Raw genomic sequence first — 21,214 nt, 5'->3', positions numbered from 1 at the left:
AAAAACTCATACACGCAATAATGTGAAAGTGAAATCCAGCTTATTATTTTTGTGTCATCCAAAACTTACTGTTTTCCTGTGTCCATTGTCAATCTTTTGGCAAATCGTTCTCTATACTGATGGTATTTCTGAAACACTCGTCCTTGAAGAGGCAGTTCTTTGCCCACAGATGTGAGAACTTCATCCTGGAAAAAATAAAAGATTAATTCATCCAACAATGGAACATTTTGAGCTCTCCACTTGTACCTTCAGCATCCTTGAGTTTGGGCCACAAAAGTAATTAAGATGGCGGATTTGCAAAAACCGTTTGGAATTGAAAGGAGTAAATAATATCCCAAAACATATAAAAGTATCTCTACAGCACCTGGAGGGATTAGTTTAAAATTTTCTACAATTCTGGAGACTCAAATTGAAAAATAAATTGCATATAAAAGTGGATTTTGAATATGTCTCCTTTAAGAAAAACAGTATTAGGTTATCTTGGAAGTTTGGTTGCTGTGCGTGGCATAATTTACATTCCATGAAACCAAAACTGAGATGTTTTATGTGGCTTGTGGACTGACAGGGGTCAAGGCTACACGCAAACATAAAAAAACAAGACACAAAACATATGAATTTAACATTTTAATGGAAACTAAAATTGTGACATTGGAAGATTTTTTTTTTTAAATTCTATAACATTGTTTGGAATCTTTCATGCTTAAACAAATGGCAACCAACCATTCTGTTCAATGCAAAACAAATGTAACGACTCCTTTAAAGACAAATGTCAACGTGAAAGAAATTTGAGACAGGTTTTGCAGCCTTGCGTTTAAGGAGAGTATGTCGACTGGGTAAGCAAGAAGAAAAAAAATACAAAATTGAGGAAACGACAATAGATATGACGTTTGTATCACTCAGGAAAAAAACCCATTGTAAAGTATGGTCAAATTTTGGGAAAAAAAAAAAGAATTCTACATAATGCAGTAGATTTCTATCATCCCAAATTAAGATATCCGATATATTTTGTGAGTGACGTCAAATATTAACATTGCTACCGATGGAAAAACTTCACATCAGACTTAAATAAGCAACTAAACAATGTGAAATGCATAATAAAATAAAATCCTGACTTTCAATGCCATATATTCCTTTTAAATCTCATCCTATTTGTGCATCTATGGATAAGTTAGTTCAGAATTTTGAGAAAAAAAAAAAACATGTTATAATATTAATTTATTAAGATTAACCATGTGCTACTACCAACATGATCTTTTTCATTGGCTGATTTTGGCCTTTCTGCTCACACACAACCCAAAAAAGCCTTTTTCTTTTACAATCTAAAAAAAACCCATAAAAAATATTCATTGCTTTTAGCTGCGTCCATGTCGCAAGGAAGAATTTTAGCATAGCAAAACTGGGGGCAGGGGAGCAGGAAAAAAATGGCACGATATAAGCTGGGAGAACATTTTTAAAACAATCAAAATTGCTGTAAAAGGTTTTTCACTCAGGCACCTGAACATGAAACAGGGCGTGCAGTTATATGAAATATGAGGAAATTGCATATAATAACAATAACGAACAACTGACTAGGCGCTAACAATTGAGAGGCTCAAGTTGTCTGCGGTGATGTGGAAGCCTGCACCGGCATCCTTAATGTGATTGCACATCCTGAGAAGTGGAGGGTTCAACTCCACATGATCAGGCCTGACTCCACACGCACGCACATCACACGCTGCTTCAAGAAGCTCTTTTTGGTTTGCAGGCTGCAATCTCTCAATGGATGTTTGACACAAGAAGCCTGTTTTTCTTTCTTTTTTTTCTCATTTAAGTGCTTGGGCGATGAGTATCGTATCTAGTTCATTATTTTCAAAATAAAATCATTGCAAAACAATCCTAAAATAATTAGCTCATTCTTAACCACCCTGTTTTGAGACGCAGAAGCCTAAATATGCCCAAAGACGACCTGATAGTGTCACCTTATACAATGGAGATTTGTTAGAAAACCTGCCATTTCCTTGCAGAAACTTTTTTTTTTTCTTTTCGTGGCTTAACCATTCGTTTCGCACGCACACGCAAAGCATTCCGATGCTCAGAAGAAGCCATAACAAAATCGTTTTTCAACGTCATTGAAAAGTTAAATGTCAAGTTGACTTGGAAAAGGGATGGGGGAGTGGAGTTAGGGGCCGTGGGCCTCTACGGTGAGGCCTAATCAGGCCAGAGCAGCAAGAAGAGTACTTGAGAACATGGGGGGAGCCAGATTGCGGCGAGCCAGTCGATGCTCGCTTGAGAAATCAAGAATCGTCAAGGTGCTAGCTAATGAAGGCTTACAGGCTGGCATCCATTTAGAAAAGTTGCAAAGTTTTCTAAATGTAGTCCAGCATGACTCCTGACACGAGAAGGGATTTCACTCAAAACAAATAGGTGTTGAGTGAAATCCTCTTCTGGAATATCATGAATCATCTCCTAAATAGATTCCAATTTGATATTTTCAAATTAGAGGGCATCACAACAGGTGGTCTTTTGGCAAAAAAAAAAAAAGTGAACATAGTCATGGCTTTATCAACGCTACCTGAGTTACATTGAATAATTGTTTGTTCTGAGAAGTAACAGCCCACAGTCATTCTTTTGGGGAGGCGTTGTGTCAATAGAGCTCTAAGAACTAAAAACGTTAACGTAATTAGTTTACATAAAGTGCTAGCAATCCATACGTTAACCAAATCCTAGCGTTTCGAAACCTCAAAGGTCCTTAAGTTGTGTTCAATACATCAATACTGATTTGAAAGTGACATCACGGCGGGCAAATTTGGGCTTCCTAGACTTAAGTACAGCTTTCAACACATCAGCAAAAGTGAACAACGTCCGTGGATGACCCCTCGCCGGCCATCTTGCGACAACGTTAACGACATTAAAACCTGACCCACGAACCTTCTTCACATTTCAAAGGCGTCATCGCAAACCTTATAGACGAATTCCACCAGTAAACATGCAGGACAGACAAATAAAAAAAAAAAAAGGCAGAGTCAGGCGAGTTAAGGTTCGAGACTGCGCCGTGCGATGTTACTTCACCTCACCCCGCCATCGACACTAACAAAAAACAAATCGACGAGTGTTATTGAGTCATGGAAGCAATAGTCCAAAACATCTGAACCGAACCCGACGAGAAAACCCGGCATTTTGGTTGAGAAGTCGTTACCACCTGTAGCACGCCTGGAAAGCGCCAACGACGGGGTCACAGGGTGGGGGTTACGGGTTGCCCTGCAGATTTTTAAGACAAAGTTTCCGGCCCTTCTATTTACCAACGTATACAGTCTGACTACACTGGCATTGGTTTCAAAAAGTCTTCACCAGTCATTGGCTGTTTACGTCCGACTCGAGTTCAAAGCGTTTGTGGCATTTATGCAGTTTGGAGGGCTGGCCGCCACAGCCCATGGTTATAAAGGCTTTAGGAGACGCAGTTCGTTAATGACATCTCCTCTTTGCGGCCATTATCGGTCACAGCCCGTCCGCTCGTTGTAGAGGCACGACTCGATCGTCTTCGTCCGTGTATGAGTCTGACACACCCAAAGAAGTCGTTGCCGTGCTAAAACGAGCAAGTGTTTTTTTCTTTTCTTTTTTTTTTTCTCCTCACAGTTCCATCTACTCTAACACCATGTAGAATTTCCAAGGAGGGTACCCACAGCACCCAGAAGAGACGGAGCCGAGCACTGCGGACGTCTACATCACTGATCGGGTCCATCCTTGGTCTCAGTATAAACCAATACTCGATTTGGATCTGGAGGAGGAGGAATGCGACAGGAAAAAAATGCGTTAAGAGAATGTGAATCTCAAAGAAGTCAATAATCTTTGCTTTTTCCATATTTTGTTTTAGGTCCGCCTTATTCTTTTTTTTAACAGATTAGGTTTTTTTTCATCCAAAATGGGATGAATAACTACCTAGCTATTGTTTTTTTTTTATTAGAAATTGTTTTGAGCTTCATGGCTATGGAGAGTTTTTTTTTTTTTTTTTTATGCTCCAGAGACTCAAAAATGTCACTTACATTGTTTTTGCAAGCTGAAAACGTATTCCATTTCTGTTGGGGAAAAGAAAGCACATCAGAGAATGTTAATACCAAGTAAATGGGTTCAATAAAGCACAGCAAACCTTTCTTGAGATTACACAGCCAATTAGAAAGCAAAACAGCATTTTCCGATGACATAAATGATTGGAGGCTTTGGTGGAGTTACCTTTAGTGTGATAAGTGACAGCAGCTTTGACGTCGAAGGACCCCCAGCTCCGCCTCCTGCAGACATCTTTCGACGAGGCCTGTTCTTTCGACTTGCCAAACAACACTGGGGTTGCGTGTCCCTGCACAGGCTTAGCACCATTGTCCTTACGGGGAGCATCTACGCCAGTCTTCCCCCCCTTCTCCTGCTCGGCCGGGACGCGAAGATGAGAACAAGCTGGCGAAATAATTAAAGTCCTTTTCACTGCATCTTGAGCCAAAGTGCCAGGCTCCAAGAAGAAAGGGCCTTCCTCAAAGCACGGCTGCCCAGCTTTCGTCTGACACTGGCCCACGGATGGGTTGTTCTCCGACGGCATGGGCCCACTTCCCCCTTCTGGCCCCAAGTTGGGCTCATTAATAAACGAAAGGCCCCATTTATTGTGGAAGATCTCACCCAAGGCTTTCTGATTTGTCTGAGCAGCCGGCGGGTTGAGGTGGCGGGCGCTGGGAAGCGCGGGTTGCATATTTAAAGGGTAAATTAAGAGGGAACACTTTCTCAGTTCGTACGCCTCGCCCTCAATGGGGCTGTTTGCAGAGCTACAGTTACTTTCAAAAGGAGATGCTACATTGTTGCCGCTTCCCGGAGCGGCGGAAGGAAAGAAGGTGCCCACTGATGGGCAGCCGTTTCCACTGGCAGAAACGGGGCCGTTAGTAAAGCTAGCTGACGTGATGGTTTTCATAGCAGACATGGGCACCTGCGACAGTCTCACAGGAGGAGGCGGAGCTTCTGCTCCACTTTGAGCTACGACTTTGTTGAGGTTCTCTTTGACTTTACTTGCATAACTGATCTTGGGAACTATTTTAGCACTGCTATTGTCCACAGGAAACACTGGCGGAGGTTTGAACAAAGTCCACGAGTCCTCTTTCGAAGGTGAGCAAACCTTGGCTTTGTGCCGCTCCTCAGTCTTTTTACCGACGGCTTTTCCATCGGAGTTCTTCCTCTGAGGTTGTTCCCCCGCCGAGTCCTCAGAGGCTTCAGTCCGTCTTGACGCTGACTGAGTCTCCCCTTTATGTGTGGCTTTCAAGCAGTCAAGTCTAGAAAGGCCTCCTTTCTCGGTCGCCACGGGCTCCGGTGTAGTGATTTTCTGCTGAGTGTCATTTTCTCTCGTTGCATTGTCAGTGTTCTTCATGTTGTTACATCTGGCCTTGCGTTTCTTCGGCGTGGTATATCCACCCTCGGATCCGCTGCCATCATTGTCCTTGCACGAGTAGCCGTTTATAATCACGCCGCAGTGCACGACGCCATTTTGCAGCAACACAGAGTCTTTCTTATCTTCGTGAGAATTCAAGTCAACAGTCTTATCATTTTTAAGGTCCATAGTCTTTTTGTAGTCTGCTCCTTTGATGCTCGCTTTTGGAGACGTCGAATACAACCGTTGCGTCGGCTTCTGCTTCACGTGTATGTTACTTGTGTGTCTGTTTCCATTGCTGTTGGGAGGATGCAGCATACCAACGGCAGCAAACAAATGTGTGCTCTTTTCCACCTCCTCTTCACCAGTGCTTACTTTTTTGTTGCCTAGAGGAGGGACAGAAATAAACTGTTTAGGTTAAACGCTTTGTTAGGTGTTACAATACGATGATAAATGGACCCTGGATTTCATCATCATCACAAATTGCCTACCACATCTAAATTAGTCATAGAATTAACTCAGTTACCTTACCTTTAACTAAAACACCACAAGGCAACATAAAAGCCATTCAAAGAATACAGAACTGAAGTTTGCAGAGCGTGCAAAACAAAGTGATTTGTTTCTCCCAAAACCGACCTTCCTGTTACTGCCTGCAGCAGAGGTCAAAGTTCACAAACCCTGCTGCTGTCATCATGACTTGAACTCGACAACAGAAGGCCAAGTCATGCCGCTGCTGGTTTAAACATGAACCTTCACCCAAAAATACATGACTGACACATTTGAGGATGAGCTCTCTTGTGTTACATTACGTACATGTGACCTCAGACATAACACAACTGTCAAATGGATCTTTAAAAGCGGGATGAATAAATATATATTTTTTAAAATACATGTTTGACTGCTGTAAAATGATTAATCAAAACAATGGCCTAGCCAAGAACTATACACGCTCAGCAATGACCTACTGTGTCAAATAAAGATAGCTCGGTTGAAATATATGGGTAAAGTCTGTTGGACACCTTCAAAAACGTACTTTGATTCAACTGTCACGGAGTTGTAGCTTGTTTTTCGGGGCCTGAAAATGCAACAGGCCTGTCAAAGCTGCCTAGCACTAGCTAACATCAGCTAGCTGGCACCTCGGCCTAAACGTGTCATTGCGTGGCCACCAAACAAAACAAACTGGGAAAAAAAAGGACAATGTGTACTCAACTATGTCACGACGGAAGATTGTCGTTAAAGCACTTAAAAACGTAGCAAAACGGCTAACTCGACCATTAGCCGTCAGTCGCGCTCTAATATGGCCGACAGGAAATGGCAGCGCCGAACATTCCAATGAAGCCGGCTCCTATCCCTAAACGGACCGACAATGAGCTCAACTCACAGCCGACACTCTTATTGGTGTGTACCTAAAGGTTAAAAGCCTGGTGCGACCTCCAAGGATTTCTGAATAATGCGGGGGGCTAATGGGTGAGGGGACTGGCGCACAAGGTCAATTCCCGATATGTCAAACCACCGCCAGCCACAACTGTCACGCAATGTCAGCTAGCCAGTAAGCTACACAACCAATGGTGTCTCCAGAGATAGTAGCCAAGTAATTAATGGTTTTAATCAATAAACCACCCTTCATATGTGTCGTAAAACATTTCACCGTAAAGGACAAAGGCTTTAAGGTTTAAAATCACGTTGGTTGGAAGGCTGGTTAGCACCAGCCCGTTCGTGGCTAGTTGACATTAGCTGACTAAGGCTAGCAAGTGCTAGCTAACTTTTACGGATGTCCAAACCTGTTTTCTTCGCGTTCGTTTCCTGATGCTGGCGCTGGTGGAAGTGGCTCTGATCATGTTTTAGGCAAACGGTCCGCCGAGGAGGGCTTGCGTCGTCTCCGCGGTGTTGATTTCGACTGTCCCGTGCCCGATCTTTGGGCTGTGCCTCCATTGAAGTGGAGAATGTGCGACTCGTTCAACGGGCGCTAGCTCGCCGGTGGAAGGGAAGGGAGGAGAGAGAGAGAGAGAGAAAAAAAAGTGCAGACCAGTCCAATCACTACCAGAGCGAAACGGAAGCTATTTGAAGACTGTAAACGTCAGCAGTTAACATCTAAAAATGGTTTGTCCCATTTACTAGATTGCACATTGAGTGTTTATGCGAACTTATATTGCAGACTTGAAGGCATGTTAGGTGTTTAAAAGGAATCGAAGGCAGTGGTGGTATTATTTACAACTGTCGGGTGGGGTTGCAGTTCAAACTCAGATCATAAGACCGGAGGCGCTGCCACGTCGTCTGAAACACGCTTCAAATGGAGGGTTGAGTGGATCAGCCTCACTTTTTTCCCCTAACTGCATAAAAACACAGGATACAATCTGTTTTATAATCGCTCATTAGACGTGTCAAAAGTCGTCACAATCAGTCAAACAAAAATCACCTTTACCTGTTGGAAAATACTACTAAGTACAGAAACAGAAAGTGATTTTTGCCATCAATCATACACAATATAATTAACTTGTCAAAATAGTTTCTCGCCTTTAATAATTTGCACATATGCTTGTGCCGAAAAAGGAAAAATATTTCAGCTAATAAGAGTTGACAAATACAACTTCAAAAGGTGCGTGCAGTTGCCAGAAATTACAGCACTGTATCTTTAGGAATGGGGGGCAGACTCAAATAAAAAGCAGCCCCCCACCCTAAAAGTAATCAATAAAAAGAGAGAAAAAATCCCGAGTGGCTGATGAGTTACTTGTGCTTTACTTTTTAATACTGTATGAATCTTAAATCGACAAAAATATACAGTAGGAATATGCAAATTCAAATATTGCCCAACTTGGCAAATAAATGCAACGAAGACCTGCAAGCAAATATTCACGAATAAGTCAAATAAGAGCTTGGCTAGAGTTGGCTTGACATCTAGGTAAATCAATAGTGTTGAAAAAGCCAACCTCGGACATTTCACTGGTTCGCTCAAGTTCTAACTTAAAGATGCGTCTTTGAACGTGCACATTAAATAAAAGGAGCAACAGCACCACCCTCTGGCCATACACGCAAAATGTCTTCAATATGTATTTCTGTACAATAAAGTGACAAAATTTAAACAAATACAAAAAAAATCCAGTAAAACTTTGCAATTAAAAAAAAAAATTAGATATGACAAGAACAGAATTTGTAATTCATTACATTGTGGTGTTGTGACGCACAGTGGTCAGTGTGATGTGAAAATGAGCACACAACCTGAGAAAGAATCTCCAGTATGCAGCAGTCCAAATGCCAATGAAGATAAAGAAGGGGCACATTAATTAAGAACAATAATTCTCTTTAAAGTTAAAGTTATACTCGAGATGCCAAGCGATGTGTGCCACACAGTATTGCTCATAAGTGGAAACAAAAAGTGTTTCTTTGGGAGTAGGGTATAAATAAAAAAAATATTAATCAAAATAATAACTTAGTTGTGGACAGCATAATTTATCTTTAAGAGTAGCTGTCATGCTGTCACTACACACATCGTGCGAAACCATTCCTATTATTTCCCTCGTCGAGTCACAGTTTAAATTGGACGTCTTCGTGCCGAAGAACTTTGTAGGTGAGCCAGTAGAGGACATTAAACATAAGAAAACTCATAGGAAACAAGGCGCGAGAGATGGTGTCAATCTTTTTGGCTCGGTCCACAAAGCGCCGCCTGATGTCATAGTAGCCCAAGCCAGGAGGTAAGTCGGCAAAAACCGGTGTCGCATCCATCTCAGAAGCGTTCGCCAGTCCCAGGCCGAAAGTGTGGAAGAGTAAACCCTGGCGAGCTAGCTCCTCCTCCTGAAAGGGGAAAAAAACTGAATTAGAGGTTGTGATTTTTTTTGCAGATTGTTTTAAGGCGAAGCACGTACCCGAGCGCAGGCACTGCACTGCTGGCCCGCGCTCCCATGAGGCGCATCATTGCCTGCCATGTTGCCTTTCGTCTTGCTCTCTCCACTTCCCTGCTAATGAAAGCGAGAGAGCAGCACAGAATCATCCAAGTGCACGTTTGCGTTCATTAACCGAGTCATCGTCTGTCTATTATAATGTGGAGGCAAAGTCATCAGAGCGTTGTCATCCTCAGAAATAAACGCAAATTTTACATGCAAATGATTTGAGGATGCTGCTATAAATATTGAATATTATGAATCCCGCATTTGGTCTTTCACTGTGCTGTTTCTTTCAAAGATTAAAAAGAGGATCAAAACACATTTGTTTCTTTTCCTCGTGAGAGTCAAGGTGAGCTAGGAAGAACGTGCGTCCGAGAATGGCGAGGGGGTTGACGGCTTGAATTAATTACAGGTCAACGCTGTCCGCGGCACGACATGCAGTCGAGATGTGTGACCCGCCCGTGCAGAACCGGGCCGGGCAGAGCAGAGGGAATTGCAGGTGACAGCTGCCCTGGGGGCTGCGCCTGAGTGGGTGGCTTGCACTCACAATCCGTTGCCGCTCTTGCTCTTTGAGCTTCTTCCTCAATCTGAAGAACTCCTTGTGCTGCCGGGAAACGAAATTAACAGCCGCGTACTCCAAGAGGGCGGCAAACACAAAAAGGAGACACACCGCCATCCAGATGTCGATGGCTTTCACGTAGGACACCTGCAAAAAAAAAAAAAAAAACGTCTCATGTAGTCTATTTATATATGTCTTAATTTGAACTGTCCTTTTATTAACCCTGAGTTTGAAATAAATAATTGAAGACAAGTGTCGTCAAGCTTAAAAGGAATTCAAGCAACTCGCACCATGGCTACCGCTGACACCTCACAGGCATTTCACTTAGGGAGGAGCATTGCTAAGTAAATATACATGTTCTATCATCTAGCCTTAGGCAACCACTGTATATTGCATGCTTCATTGTGACACATTTCATTAATCCAAAGTGTCCAAATCACACCAGGCTAGTGGATGGAGCAAGCTCCTAAGGTGACTGCGTCCGTTGCAGTGAGCTCTGCTATAAGTGACCAAATTGGGCGTCACAAAACAGAGTCTGACCTTTGGTAGAGACGCTCTGGAGCCGGAGCTCTGCGTGGTCATGGTGAGCACCGTGGTGATGCCCAGGCCCACTCTGGCTGGAGCTGCATCCATGTTGATCCAGAAGGACACCCAGGAAAGGATGACAGTGAGCAAGCTGGGTATGTACATTTGGATCAAGTAGTAACCCATCTGGCGCTCCAGGTAGAATTTGACCTCGATGCAGGTGAATTTACCTAACAACAGGAGGAGATACAGGCACAAACTAACAGGCTGATTAGAGGTCGAGTAACAGAGGTCCTTCCAAGATGCCGGTCGGGGGGTCGTCTTATCGTTTACCTGTGTTGTAATGCTTGGTGCAATAGCCGAGGCCTTGCTCCTCTTTTAGAACAAACTGAGGGAGCACCAGGTCGTCGGCCACCTGCACAGCGCCCACGTCCAGCCATTCGAAGATGAGATCATTCATGGTGTAGCCAACTGGAAGAGAGAGAGAGAAAAAAAAAAAAAGCTGGTCAAAAAATGTAATGCTGTCAACAGGCTTGAGATGTTACTCACAGCTCTCCAACTGCATGATGCACGTCTGGCTGTCCATGGGGAAGTTTTTTAGATCCATAGGGCATGAGAGGGTTAATGTCAGCCTAGAGGACAAAGATGGCACATTGCATTTGAATCAGCCCATTTTTTTTTTTGCAATGACTTTAACCTCTGGCATTTCAGCATTAGAGTCAGTGGCCCATGATAGTGTTTTGCTGTCTTTCTGTATTTTATATTCCACAAAGAAGAGTAGTTCAATTGCAAACTGAAAGCGACCTAATTCAGTTTAAAAAGCCTAGCGGGTGTCGGTGGCTTTTCGTCATCATCCTATCTGGATTTAGCTATAAATGAGGTGTATGAACTCTACCTGGCAACATGTGATGTCATTAAGGAAACAATAACAATTCTGTCAATGCTAATTGCTACATTAGCGCTGCTAGATGTCATGTGTGGCTTTTATTAGTCGTGGATTTTACTGCTCGATTTGCCATATCATTAACATTTATAGAAATATATTTCTGACTTCATCTAGTTAGACTGTATTTCCTGATTATTCCACCACACTGCTTTGGTGTCACATGAGTGAGTTGAATTTATTTCGCCTGGAGTTAATATTTACCATGAGCATGATCACTGGATTAGCTGGACACCAATTACAACTCAGCTGAACTGGAGTGGAAAAAAAAAAAAAAATGAGATGGGATCAAATTACCTGATGCTGTAGAGGACATTTCCATTTTGGAATATTCTGAGCAGTGTGTTGTCAGTGGTAACGTCATGGAAATTTGCTCCCTTTTCATTGGCAAAGAATAAATCGGGCTTCCAAATGGAGTCCAACATGGACGGGTCCAGATCCAGCGAGTCATCCGGGTACTCTTTATAAGCCAGTCGAGGGTCGTTCCACTGCTGGCGCAGAAATACGTTTAGCCGGTAGTCCTGCAATCATTCACGTACATAGAAGAGTTAGTTTAGTGGCATCCAAACAAAAAAACATATTTGTGAGGCTTCTCACTCATCCAGGCAGAGGAGGGTTGACTCACTGCAGTCCAGACAGATTTTTTTTTTTTAAATCTATTTTGAAACACGTAAATCAGACAGCCCTAAATGGTTGAGTTCGTAAAACAAAACAAAAAGGCTGCCAAAAAAAAATAATCTTACAGGCTTGTGTGCTCATCATCTAAAACGACAGCAAACTTTACTTTCAATTATGACGATTAATATTTAACAAACTCCCTTTTAAGTATTTTCGAAAATACATGAGTCTCGGTATCTCTAAATGTGAATAAATAAAATCCCCCCAGAAAGTATTCACACCTCATAAATAAGCGAGTTCTTTTTGGAAGTCCTTTTTAAATCTTGATGAGGAAATCCCATTTGACATTTTGCATTTATTTTTGCCAAAGGATATTTACAAATTAAGTCTGAGATGTCTCATCTTTTAACTGAAAAGATAAATTAATGTTAAGTAAGTCCTCACTGTACATAAATAACAATAAATCGTCCGTGAAAAAAGTGTTTCGATGCTACTGCAATTGTCTTTATTGCACTTTCTACCAATTATACACCACATTAAACTACAACTACAACAAAAATTAAGCGTCAATCAAGTAATTATGTTTTGAAAGGCAGAAATATAGAGAGACGACTTGTTGCTGCTTAGGAGGGAAAACTCACCATGGTGGTTTCAGTGATGGAGCCGAAGCTGTTGATGAAGATGTTGCAGGTGACGTTCACAGGAGGTCCTAAAATGGGCGGATTATAACACAGCATGGTTACAAATATTGACTTTATTCTCGAATCGGCGTTAAATAAACAGCATTTCTAGTACACACGTTCCCCACTAAACATAAAATATTCAAGTGCCTCATTTCCCTGGAGGTAATCTTTTATTGATTTTACTTTAGTTACATTAGTAGTGTATTTATAGATAATCAGCTGGGAATTTTCTCACCATGTACTGACGACCGAGTGGAGAGAGCTATCAAATATGACATGAAATATATATGAAATTCAACCCTGGAGACTTGTGTGGGGTAAAGTGTGTCAGAAAGAATCTTCTGGCTAGAGCTACAGATTGGGGTTGGGCTGGGGTAGCAGCAGGCGCGGTGATGTGCATTTCAAATGAAAAGGATCTGAAGGAAGGAAAAAAAATTATAACTCAAGGCTGTGGGTCAACAGTAAAACAGTGACAGGAAAAAAAAAAAATCCATCAGGGTTGTGTGGGAAGCATCGTAGCCTGCAGCATCTCTGGTCCCCCTTGACCCATCTGTCAGGGATTTGCGCCATTTCAACGCCCACATTGTCAGATAAATTGAGTGGAAAAGCTTCCTCACACCTGTCATGAGAAGGAAGCTCCTCCCACCCAGCAGATCCCTGGTTACCTTTGAAGTTGGGTCGGATGCGAGCGTCGTAGCCAGATGTACGACCCATCAGCTTATCCAGAAAGTCAGATGGCGAGGGCGCTTTGGAAGCGCCGCTGCCGGGTAACTTCATGTCCTTACATTGGACTGACCTGCAGCAGGGTGACAACCCATCACATGTATTTTTGAATTTTAAAGTGACATTTGTTTTTTAGAGGAAACATTCACAGAAAAATGATCTATAGTCATTTATCATTTTAGTTTGATCCAGAATTAATCTTAAGCTTACTTGTTGATAAAATGTGATATAATAAAATATTTACAGTACCTGCCTTGCAGAAAAAACACATAATGAGCCCACAGGAAACACAAAGTGTGCAGTTGCATCCTCTGAAGAAAAAGACTCCACCTCTGGAGGGAAAATATAACTGATAAGAGGGGTGAAAAAATGCAGATGTTGCTCCTCCAGCTAAAGCTGTCGTCTGGACGCAGCAGCTCCTCCTTTCCTTTCCCTCAGCAGGTGTAAACTACAAGACGTTGCTGCTGTATAATTCAGAATGCCCGGGAACTTTTTTTTCCCCCTTGCTGCTTGTGGGAATGACTTGAAGCTTTCGCTTTTTTTTTTTTTAAATGGCCACACGCATGTTCAAGGATTGACTGCTAGAATCTTTAAAGAGACAGTAACTATGTATTTCATGGAATTACTCGCTGTTTCTAATTAGGTTTATTAACACATTTTTGAAAAAGTTACAGCAAGAATAGAAATATTGGAGCTTAACTAAATAATTTAAACACACATTTTGAGACAAATATAAAATAGTATTTTTTATTTATTTAATAAAATTTTATTTTTTTATTTAATAAAATTTAAATAAATAAAAATTTAAATAAAAATGTATATACGTATATATATTTTTTAATTTTATATATAAACGTTATCTCACATTTCTATTGATGTTTCCATCTCAAGAAAGGATGTCCGATGTTTCCAGCCTGCTGGGTGCATCTCCGAATGAGCCGGGGCGTTTAAAAAAAAACAAAACTAAAAAAAAAGTAAATATAAATGTGGAAGCTCCGTCCGAAGATTCATCCACTTGTTCATGTAAAATTAATACGAGCCGGCCCGTTATTGCTGCACGTCTGCCTCGCTTGGCTTTGGACCCTTCAGTGTCAAATAGAATAAGAAATGTGTGTGATGAATAAACAGGGATGCATTACTAATAACAGAGGAAAAAAGACATTTCTGCATGCTTGAGCATTGTCATCTCCAGACAACATACCGTAAGTAGGTCAAGATGTCCAAAGTTTACGCTTGCAGTGCATTTGACTCTTACACATGCTGATTTTATTGTTTATGGATGGACACAAGACCAGGGTGGCTTTGCCTACGTCTCTTTGCCTCACCAATCCCTTGAGGTCAGCGCATCGCACATTAGTGCCGCGCGAGAATAAAGGGATAACTCCGATTTAAAAATAGATTTTTATTTCAGCCTTTCTCCCAACAAGCAGCTGTTTTGTGACCATTACACTGTGACTAGGAGTTGGCCAGAGAAAATATTTGTACCGAGGCATGACAGTTTTTTTCTTTTTTTTTTTAAGGGCAGGAGTAGGGATTATGGACAAGAAATAGAAATTTCAGGTGTAGTATGAAAATAATTCATTGAAATCACAATTTACATAACTGATGGGATACTGCAAGTTCACAAAATGTCACTTAGTTTCTCACTGTTCTTCGTTGTCCTAATCTTCATGGATGTTAAACAGCTTAGCCACCTCGTTTAGATCGCCGTGTTCCTCTCCATCCTTGATAATCTACGCAGACAAAAAGATGCTTTTGAGTGAATCAATTCCACAATCTTGAAATGACGTTTTTATTTTTGTGGGAGGGGGTGACATCTGACCTTTCTTGCAATGGGCATTCGGTTGAAAACGTTCCACAGGATGATGCCCACCACCACTTTGTCTCGCAGGTAGAAAATGACTCCTTTGCCGTAGTCGTCTTTGTGCGTCTCAGCGGGAGCAGGTATGGAGGAGGCCACGGGGCTCGATGCCACGTCCTCAGTTTCGCTTTCTGAGCGGATACCAGTTCCTGCAGCACAATTTCAGAACACAACAAAGTTAACCACTTGCTTCCCAACTAATATATTTGAACATATGATTGCTCATACCAGACTCTTCAGTGGCAGCTTTGGGTGTATCCTTGGCTGTGGCTTTGGCAAAGACCCCCACGGTGGGCAAACTGCTGTCCACAATCCCAATGGCCTCATAGCCTACGTCAGGACCCAGGTCACTCCTATTACACAATATTTGGACACCAAAACTTAACAAATGTCTGTCTAGGTGAAATCCACCCCAAAAAACTTTTTGGACTATGCAACGCAGCCTCCTGATGCTTGTAAGCCCTGAAACGGCATTTCAACTATTCAAAGACCTTGAGTCATTTACAAAATCTTATGCTACTCTTGCGCATGCTAGTTCTAATCTTTTAAAACAACACAGTTATGGTGCAATCACCAGCTATCAGAAGCAGGGAATACTGTAGAGTGGTTCATACCAGAACATAGACTGGTGCCAGTAAGGCTTGTTGGCTCCTGTCATGTTCTCCCCGGCCAGTCGGCCGCTGACAACGGCGTGGTCGTGGTGCTCCACCCGTCTGCGGCCAAGCCTTATGTCGTAGAAACAAGCAGCATCTCCCGCCTGAATGAAGGAAGAGCAGAGAGCATGGTGTTTTTTTTTTTTTTGGGTGCCATGACGTGAACTCATCTCAAGAGGGCGCTATAGTCACAAGCACAAGTTCACATTCAAAGCTCATGGCCAATTCCTCAGTGTAATCATGGCGCCATTTATAATTTAAGCAATCATTTTTAGTTGACTCAAAGAATAAAAAGTGACATTTGCACTTTTGTTAATAATTACAGACTAGTAGTTAAACGACGCAGTAGTTTTCAATAATTAACCTACCACCCAAATGTTGGACCGAGCTTGCAGCTCGGCATTGACACGATAGCCACCAAAGTCCGAGTCCACCTCCAGACCTGCCGACTTGGCGAGGTCGACGTTGGGCTCCAGGCCAACGGCTGCAACCACGTGATCGGTTTTTATCTATAATGTAAAACACGATTAAGTAACTTTTTTTTTTTTTTTAAACTGTCTCTGAATTGGACTGGACTTACCAATCGACCATCCTTGAGTTTTATTTCTAACTGATCGTCTTTGCATGTCACAGATTTGACGAGAGCTTCTGAGATGACTTTCACACCCTCTGAGTAAAATAAAAACAATTATCTAATATTAAAAAAGTGCTTCCAGGAGTAGATTTAGAAGAGCTATAAAGCAAAAGAGAAGCAAACCTGTTTTGACTTTTTCTGTCGTCCAGTTGCTGAGATACTCGGGCAGAACTTTGCCCATGTTGCCCTTCTCGGGGAACATCTGGATCACCTCCAGACCGGAATCCTGAGCTGAAAGGGGACAAGTCACGATCAAGATGCATCAAGTGTTTTCTCCTCTTCATTATTTTTGTCTTACATCGTCTGCCGAGGGCACAGGCCAGCTCGCTGCCCAAGAAACCGCCTCCGATGACTGTGATTGATTTTATGTTTCTGGAGACTTTATCTAAAGTCCGGAAGTCATCAATCTGTAGTGGTGAAAATGTAGAACATTGTTGTCGCTTTTTTTATGACTTTAAGTAGTGCCCTGACCTCTGGCGACCTCTATACACTGACCTTACGGAATAAAGTCGTCTTCTGCTTCACCTCATCTCCAGCTCGGTCAATAACTTGCAAATTTCTTGGAATGCCGCCTTGGATAAAGTGAAATTAGCTTTTACATAGCGCAAACAGTGGCTCAGATGACATAAGGTGAAGTGGCAAACCTGTGGCAATCAAGCACTTGTCGTATGAGATCTCCGTGTCGTCGTCTAGTTTTACTTTGTTTCCCCTCACATCCATGTGGACAACCTAGAATGAAATTTTTTTTCTTGTCAAAAATCAGTTCAGTGCAATTATCATCAACTGAGCTCGTTTGACGATAATTAGGCCATTGGACTAACCTTTTTCCTTGTGAGAACTGCCACGCCACCATTTTCTGCAGTACTCAGTTCTTCTGGAGTAATGTAGAATGATGGTGGTTGAAAGTAAATACTGCAAAATAAAAAAAAACAAAAAATCATGTACAGTCAATGTCATACAAGGTGTCAGTTCATTTTTCCTGGTGTGTACACAACTTGAGCGACATGCCTTCGTTCTTTTCCATTCCACTGCTTGAAACGTAGAGTTTCTGTCACAGCAGGGTCGTCAGAGAACCACAGCTCTTTGGACAAGGGCGGTCTCATGTACGGGAGGTCCGGCTCGTCCGTCACAATCAAAACCTGTTTGTAGAGCCCGCGCTTTAAGTTACAAACAAAGGACAGGAAGCCGCTTTGAAGCAGAAAGTAAAACTCACGCGGGCGCCGGGGTCTCTGGCTCGAATGGAGCGGGCAGCGGCGAAGGAGGCCGTCCCACCACCAATCAGGAGGTAAGGGGCATGTGGGGGAAGTGCGGGTGAGGGCTGTTCCGTGGTGAGTGCTTCAGCTAGCAAGACAAAGACAGAAAGAGTCAGAGAACGGTAGATGACCCGTTGCCGATAAACCTGTTAGGAGGGAAGAGAAATTAACCTGTGGACTAGAAAAAAAGTTAGTCTGAAGAGAAAAAGGCAGAGAACCTATCATAAAAAATTTCAGGACCTCCCCCCATTTCTGCACCCAACGTTGCTGGAATCAAATCTTACCACTCTCTGCCACCACTTCAGCCTGCGGCTCAGACGGCTCGGCTGCGGGGCTTTCAGCTTCTGCGGGTTCTGTCCGCAGTCAGGACAAAATCAAAAACATCGCAAGTGTATGTCACAGGTTCCCTGCGCAGGACGCGGAAGCGCTTACCACTCTCCACAACAGGCGCCGGGGACGGCTCGGTTAATTGGGCTGGCTCTGGCTCGGAAGGGGGCGGGGCTTCTGGTAGTATAGTAGTAGAATTATTAGCCTGTGACTGAGATTGGAGTTTTTTTTTTTTTAAACTGTCTCAGTCAATACAGGCAATTCAATTGTTGGCACGGCCTCATTCATAAATGGGATACGTTGAATCCTTGATGTCTTACCCTCCTCAACTAGCGACTCAGCGGGTGCTTCTGCTGCTACTTCTTCTTCTGGTGCTGCTTCTAACACAGGCTCGTCTGTTGTCAGGGTGATCCATAGCACCAATTTAGACATAAGACTAGTATTTCAAAGGGATGACCACAAAGTTGCATGCATTTGCTCACCTAGATAAAATGAATACAAGAGCATGCCTCATCATCATAGCTGGAAGCTGCACAGTTCAAGTTAACCACTTTCTCTGTGTAATGGCACAATTTTACAGAGTTAAACATTTTGAGGTCCATTTTAACCCAAATGGAGCGGTATTGCATTTGGAATCGCAACTTCCAGCCACGTCCAAAGATGATATGTTCAACATTAGGGGGGAAAAAAACCACAAAAGGAAAACAGTTAAACTGTGACACAGAAAAGATGCAATTGATATCAGGATAGGAAAACCACATGGACCCTGTTCACCAGGTGTACAAAGACAGCGACTGCAACTAGGAAAGGTTAATACACTAGGTTCATTCAAATGCATTTATTAAAGGAAATGACTGGAAAGGTTAAGTGTGAGGAGGGAAAAGGCACACATCACGAAATAAAATAATATGCATGAAAAGGAATACATAAGTAATGCATGCAGTGTACTAGGCATTCATGGTACTCGTGTATAAAAGTGATATCCAAAAGTGAAGATAAAACTTCATTCAGAAACGCTGGCCAATATTTTTTTCATGTATTTTATTTTCACATTATTGTCATTATTTGAGACAATTTATTACGTTAACCACTAAAGTAATTTTTAAAGAGATGTTTTACTGTTTTTATCATCATCGAAGTGCTACTAAACTCATTTTGGTTGAATTCCATTAAAATTGCATTACACAAATTGACCTCTTGGTGTCACAATATAGTATTGCTAAAGAGCAATATGAGTTTATGGTGGAATGGAAATTCGATTTAAAAAATATCAGTCATATAAATATTAAATGAATCAAACCTTTTAGACACGAGACCACATTTCACATCAAATAGAAAAGTCAGCAAATAACCTTGGATAGGTTCAGGCGCTTCACTTGACGCTGCTGTCTCAGTATCAGGCACGACAGGGCTCGGCTCTTCTGACGAAGGTGTGGCTTGAGGTTCTGACTCTGGAACAGCTACGAGACAAAAAATATTACGTCTGTACAATTTAACACAACCAACTCTGTGGTCTGTTTACAAACACAATGTTGACTGTCAAATTAAACTTAAACACTCACATTCTGTTTCAACGGTCTCTGCGGCTACAAAAACAGAGTAGTATAAATATTCTCGATTAGAATTTGGGTTGCGACAACAATCAACAGCAGTAAAAATCAAATGTTCTCACCAGGAGTTTCTATCTGGACGCTGGTGGTTGCTTGTTGGCTTCTTCGATGTGGTCGAGATGCGATTTCTGCAATTCGTTCGTCATATCTTTGCTGGTCTCCTTTAACAGTTCTGTATGCCTAAAGAAACAGCAGAAGTCACACTAAAGCAGCCAACATCATCACCTCGAATGACAAACATTGCACAAATGTGCACAGCCATAACTGGAGGTGAGCTCACTCACGTAAATTGCTCCACCAAGGCAGGTTGCCCCAACCAGGAGGACATACAGCTGATTTTCTCTACCACCTCCTCCAGGCCCTGTCGCCATATGAGCCCCAGGTACATGTGCAGGTATTCTGGCATTATGCAAACCTGGAAAAAAAAAAAGAAGCTCCAGCTTGATCGGTTTTCACAAATGCTATCAAGTCTTTAAATCGTAAGTATTTGGGGATAATGTGATTTGTGAGATGTACAGTATTTGTGCTACTAGAGATACTTAGAGACCAAAAAATTTAGCATCTATATCAAAATTGGGCCTTTACATAAATGATTAACCCATCATGAATATTCACAAGACCTAATATAATCACAACCTTAGAAACAGTTGTCACGCCTCTGTACACTACGACCACAATAATAATATTTTGTTGGATTACGGGATTAAATCTCAAATCACAATTGGCTCATGTAATCAGTAACATTTATAGTCAGGCATAACTCAGGTCCTTAAAATATCATATTGTATCAAGTTCAGGCAATATCGCAGTTCGCTTGGTGGCTACTTTCGCTCTTTTCCGGTGAATTGAAGGTCATACATTGACCAAAATCACCACATTGGTTGTCCAAAATGAGAAATGAACGAAATGAGAAGACACGGCGCAATAACAAGTACCGTTAATCAAACGGCACAAATTATTGGGTGAGCTAAAAAGAATAATGCAAGCAGATGTGTCAAGTTTTGGCATACCTGTCCTCCTCACATTTTGCCGACACAGTGTTGACGAGGCTCTGGCAAGAGGAGCAAGCTTTCTCCACACGGTTCTACATTTGAGCATTGTTGCAACTTCCCTGGTATCAATTCCTTCGTCACTTGTCAACCTGTCAGGTAGGTGCACCAATGCCACTTAGTTAACCTAATCCTAGCGCCGCTTTCTCAGTCCTGCAACCAGCCGCGCTGCACAAGGCCAGAGACAGGTCATACGTTGCAGGGGAATCATGGGTAATTGTAAAGAGCTTAAAGTGCTTAAGAGGAACGCTTCGAGAAAAGCTGGTGACTAAAGATGGAGCCGTGATTTGCTAGGTTAAATATATGCCCACAAAGTTGGGAATTTCATTCATCCACCTTTTTATTTTTCATTATTAAAACTATAATAGAGAGACGATAACTGTTTGGTCAAAAACAGTTTAGCGCTGATTGATCTTTGAGTTACACTCACAAACGGAATCTCTTCTTTGAAGATCTTTGGCAAAACCTCATTAATATTCACAAGCGTTTTGATTGGTCAAAAGCAGCGCGACGTCCACCCTGAG

General features: G+C 42.2%; 3 protein-coding genes across 8 annotated transcripts; all 3 read right to left on the bottom strand.

Annotated features, from left to right (window-relative positions):
* Positions 1–611: 611 nt before the first annotated feature.
* On the bottom strand, positions 612–7,380 carry nufip2 (nuclear FMR1 interacting protein 2). The gene is made up of 4 exons (XM_088399596.1): positions 7,156–7,380; positions 4,207–5,760; positions 4,020–4,052; positions 612–3,754 (listed from the first exon to the last, which is right to left on the bottom strand). Exons 1-4 carry the CDS (start codon positions 7,304–7,306, stop codon positions 3,702–3,704), a joined length of 1,791 nt encoding a protein of 596 aa, XP_088255722.1. The 5' UTR covers positions 7,307–7,380; the 3' UTR covers positions 612–3,701.
* A 718-nt stretch (positions 7,381–8,098) lies between these two features.
* On the bottom strand, positions 8,099–14,546 carry LOC148386140 (glycine receptor subunit alpha-2-like). 5 transcript variants are annotated; one of them, XM_088399598.1, is made up of 11 exons: positions 14,169–14,546; positions 13,553–13,635; positions 13,246–13,376; positions 12,539–12,606; positions 11,577–11,800; positions 10,886–10,968; positions 10,670–10,807; positions 10,352–10,566; positions 9,800–9,958; positions 9,235–9,327; positions 8,099–9,163 (listed from the first exon to the last, which is right to left on the bottom strand). In XM_088399598.1, exons 2-11 carry the CDS (start codon positions 13,609–13,611, stop codon positions 8,897–8,899), a joined length of 1,437 nt encoding a protein of 478 aa, XP_088255724.1. In that variant the 5' UTR covers positions 13,612–13,635; positions 14,169–14,546; the 3' UTR covers positions 8,099–8,896. The 5 variants fall into 5 exon arrangements, with proteins under 5 accessions (XP_088255724.1, XP_088255727.1, XP_088255725.1 ...); XM_088399601.1 differs by lacking the exon at positions 14,169–14,546 and having other exon boundaries at positions 9,800–9,856; positions 9,923–9,958; positions 13,553–14,039; XM_088399599.1 differs by lacking the exon at positions 14,169–14,546 and having other exon boundaries at positions 9,235–9,324; positions 13,553–14,040.
* Positions 14,547–14,690: 144 nt separating this feature from the next.
* On the bottom strand, positions 14,691–20,902 carry aifm1 (apoptosis inducing factor mitochondria associated 1). Of its 2 annotated transcripts, XM_088399594.1 has the most exons (21): positions 20,652–20,902; positions 19,926–20,056; positions 19,704–19,821; positions 19,594–19,617; positions 19,384–19,491; positions 18,352–18,426; positions 18,137–18,208; positions 17,989–18,057; positions 17,665–17,792; positions 17,460–17,590; positions 17,273–17,363; positions 17,096–17,180; positions 16,947–17,023; positions 16,750–16,858; positions 16,575–16,682; positions 16,398–16,486; positions 16,186–16,326; positions 15,779–15,921; positions 15,393–15,517; positions 15,126–15,313; positions 14,691–15,036 (listed from the first exon to the last, which is right to left on the bottom strand). In XM_088399594.1, exons 1-21 carry the CDS (start codon positions 20,737–20,739, stop codon positions 14,965–14,967), a joined length of 2,172 nt encoding a protein of 723 aa, XP_088255720.1. In that variant the 5' UTR covers positions 20,740–20,902; the 3' UTR covers positions 14,691–14,964. The 2 variants fall into 2 exon arrangements, with proteins under 2 accessions (XP_088255720.1, XP_088255721.1); XM_088399595.1 differs by lacking the exons at positions 17,989–18,057; positions 18,137–18,208; positions 18,352–18,426.
* Positions 20,903–21,214: the final 312 nt, after the last annotated feature.

This window comes from Syngnathus floridae, chromosome 15 (assembly GCF_059516105.1).
Source record: "Syngnathus floridae isolate MCC-2025c chromosome 15, RoL_Sflo_1.0, whole genome shotgun sequence".
In the NCBI taxonomy this organism is placed as follows: Eukaryota; Metazoa; Chordata; class Actinopteri; order Syngnathiformes; family Syngnathidae; genus Syngnathus; species Syngnathus floridae.
Note: the sequence above shows the minus strand (reverse complement) of the source record. Positions and strands in the feature narration are given on the sequence as shown.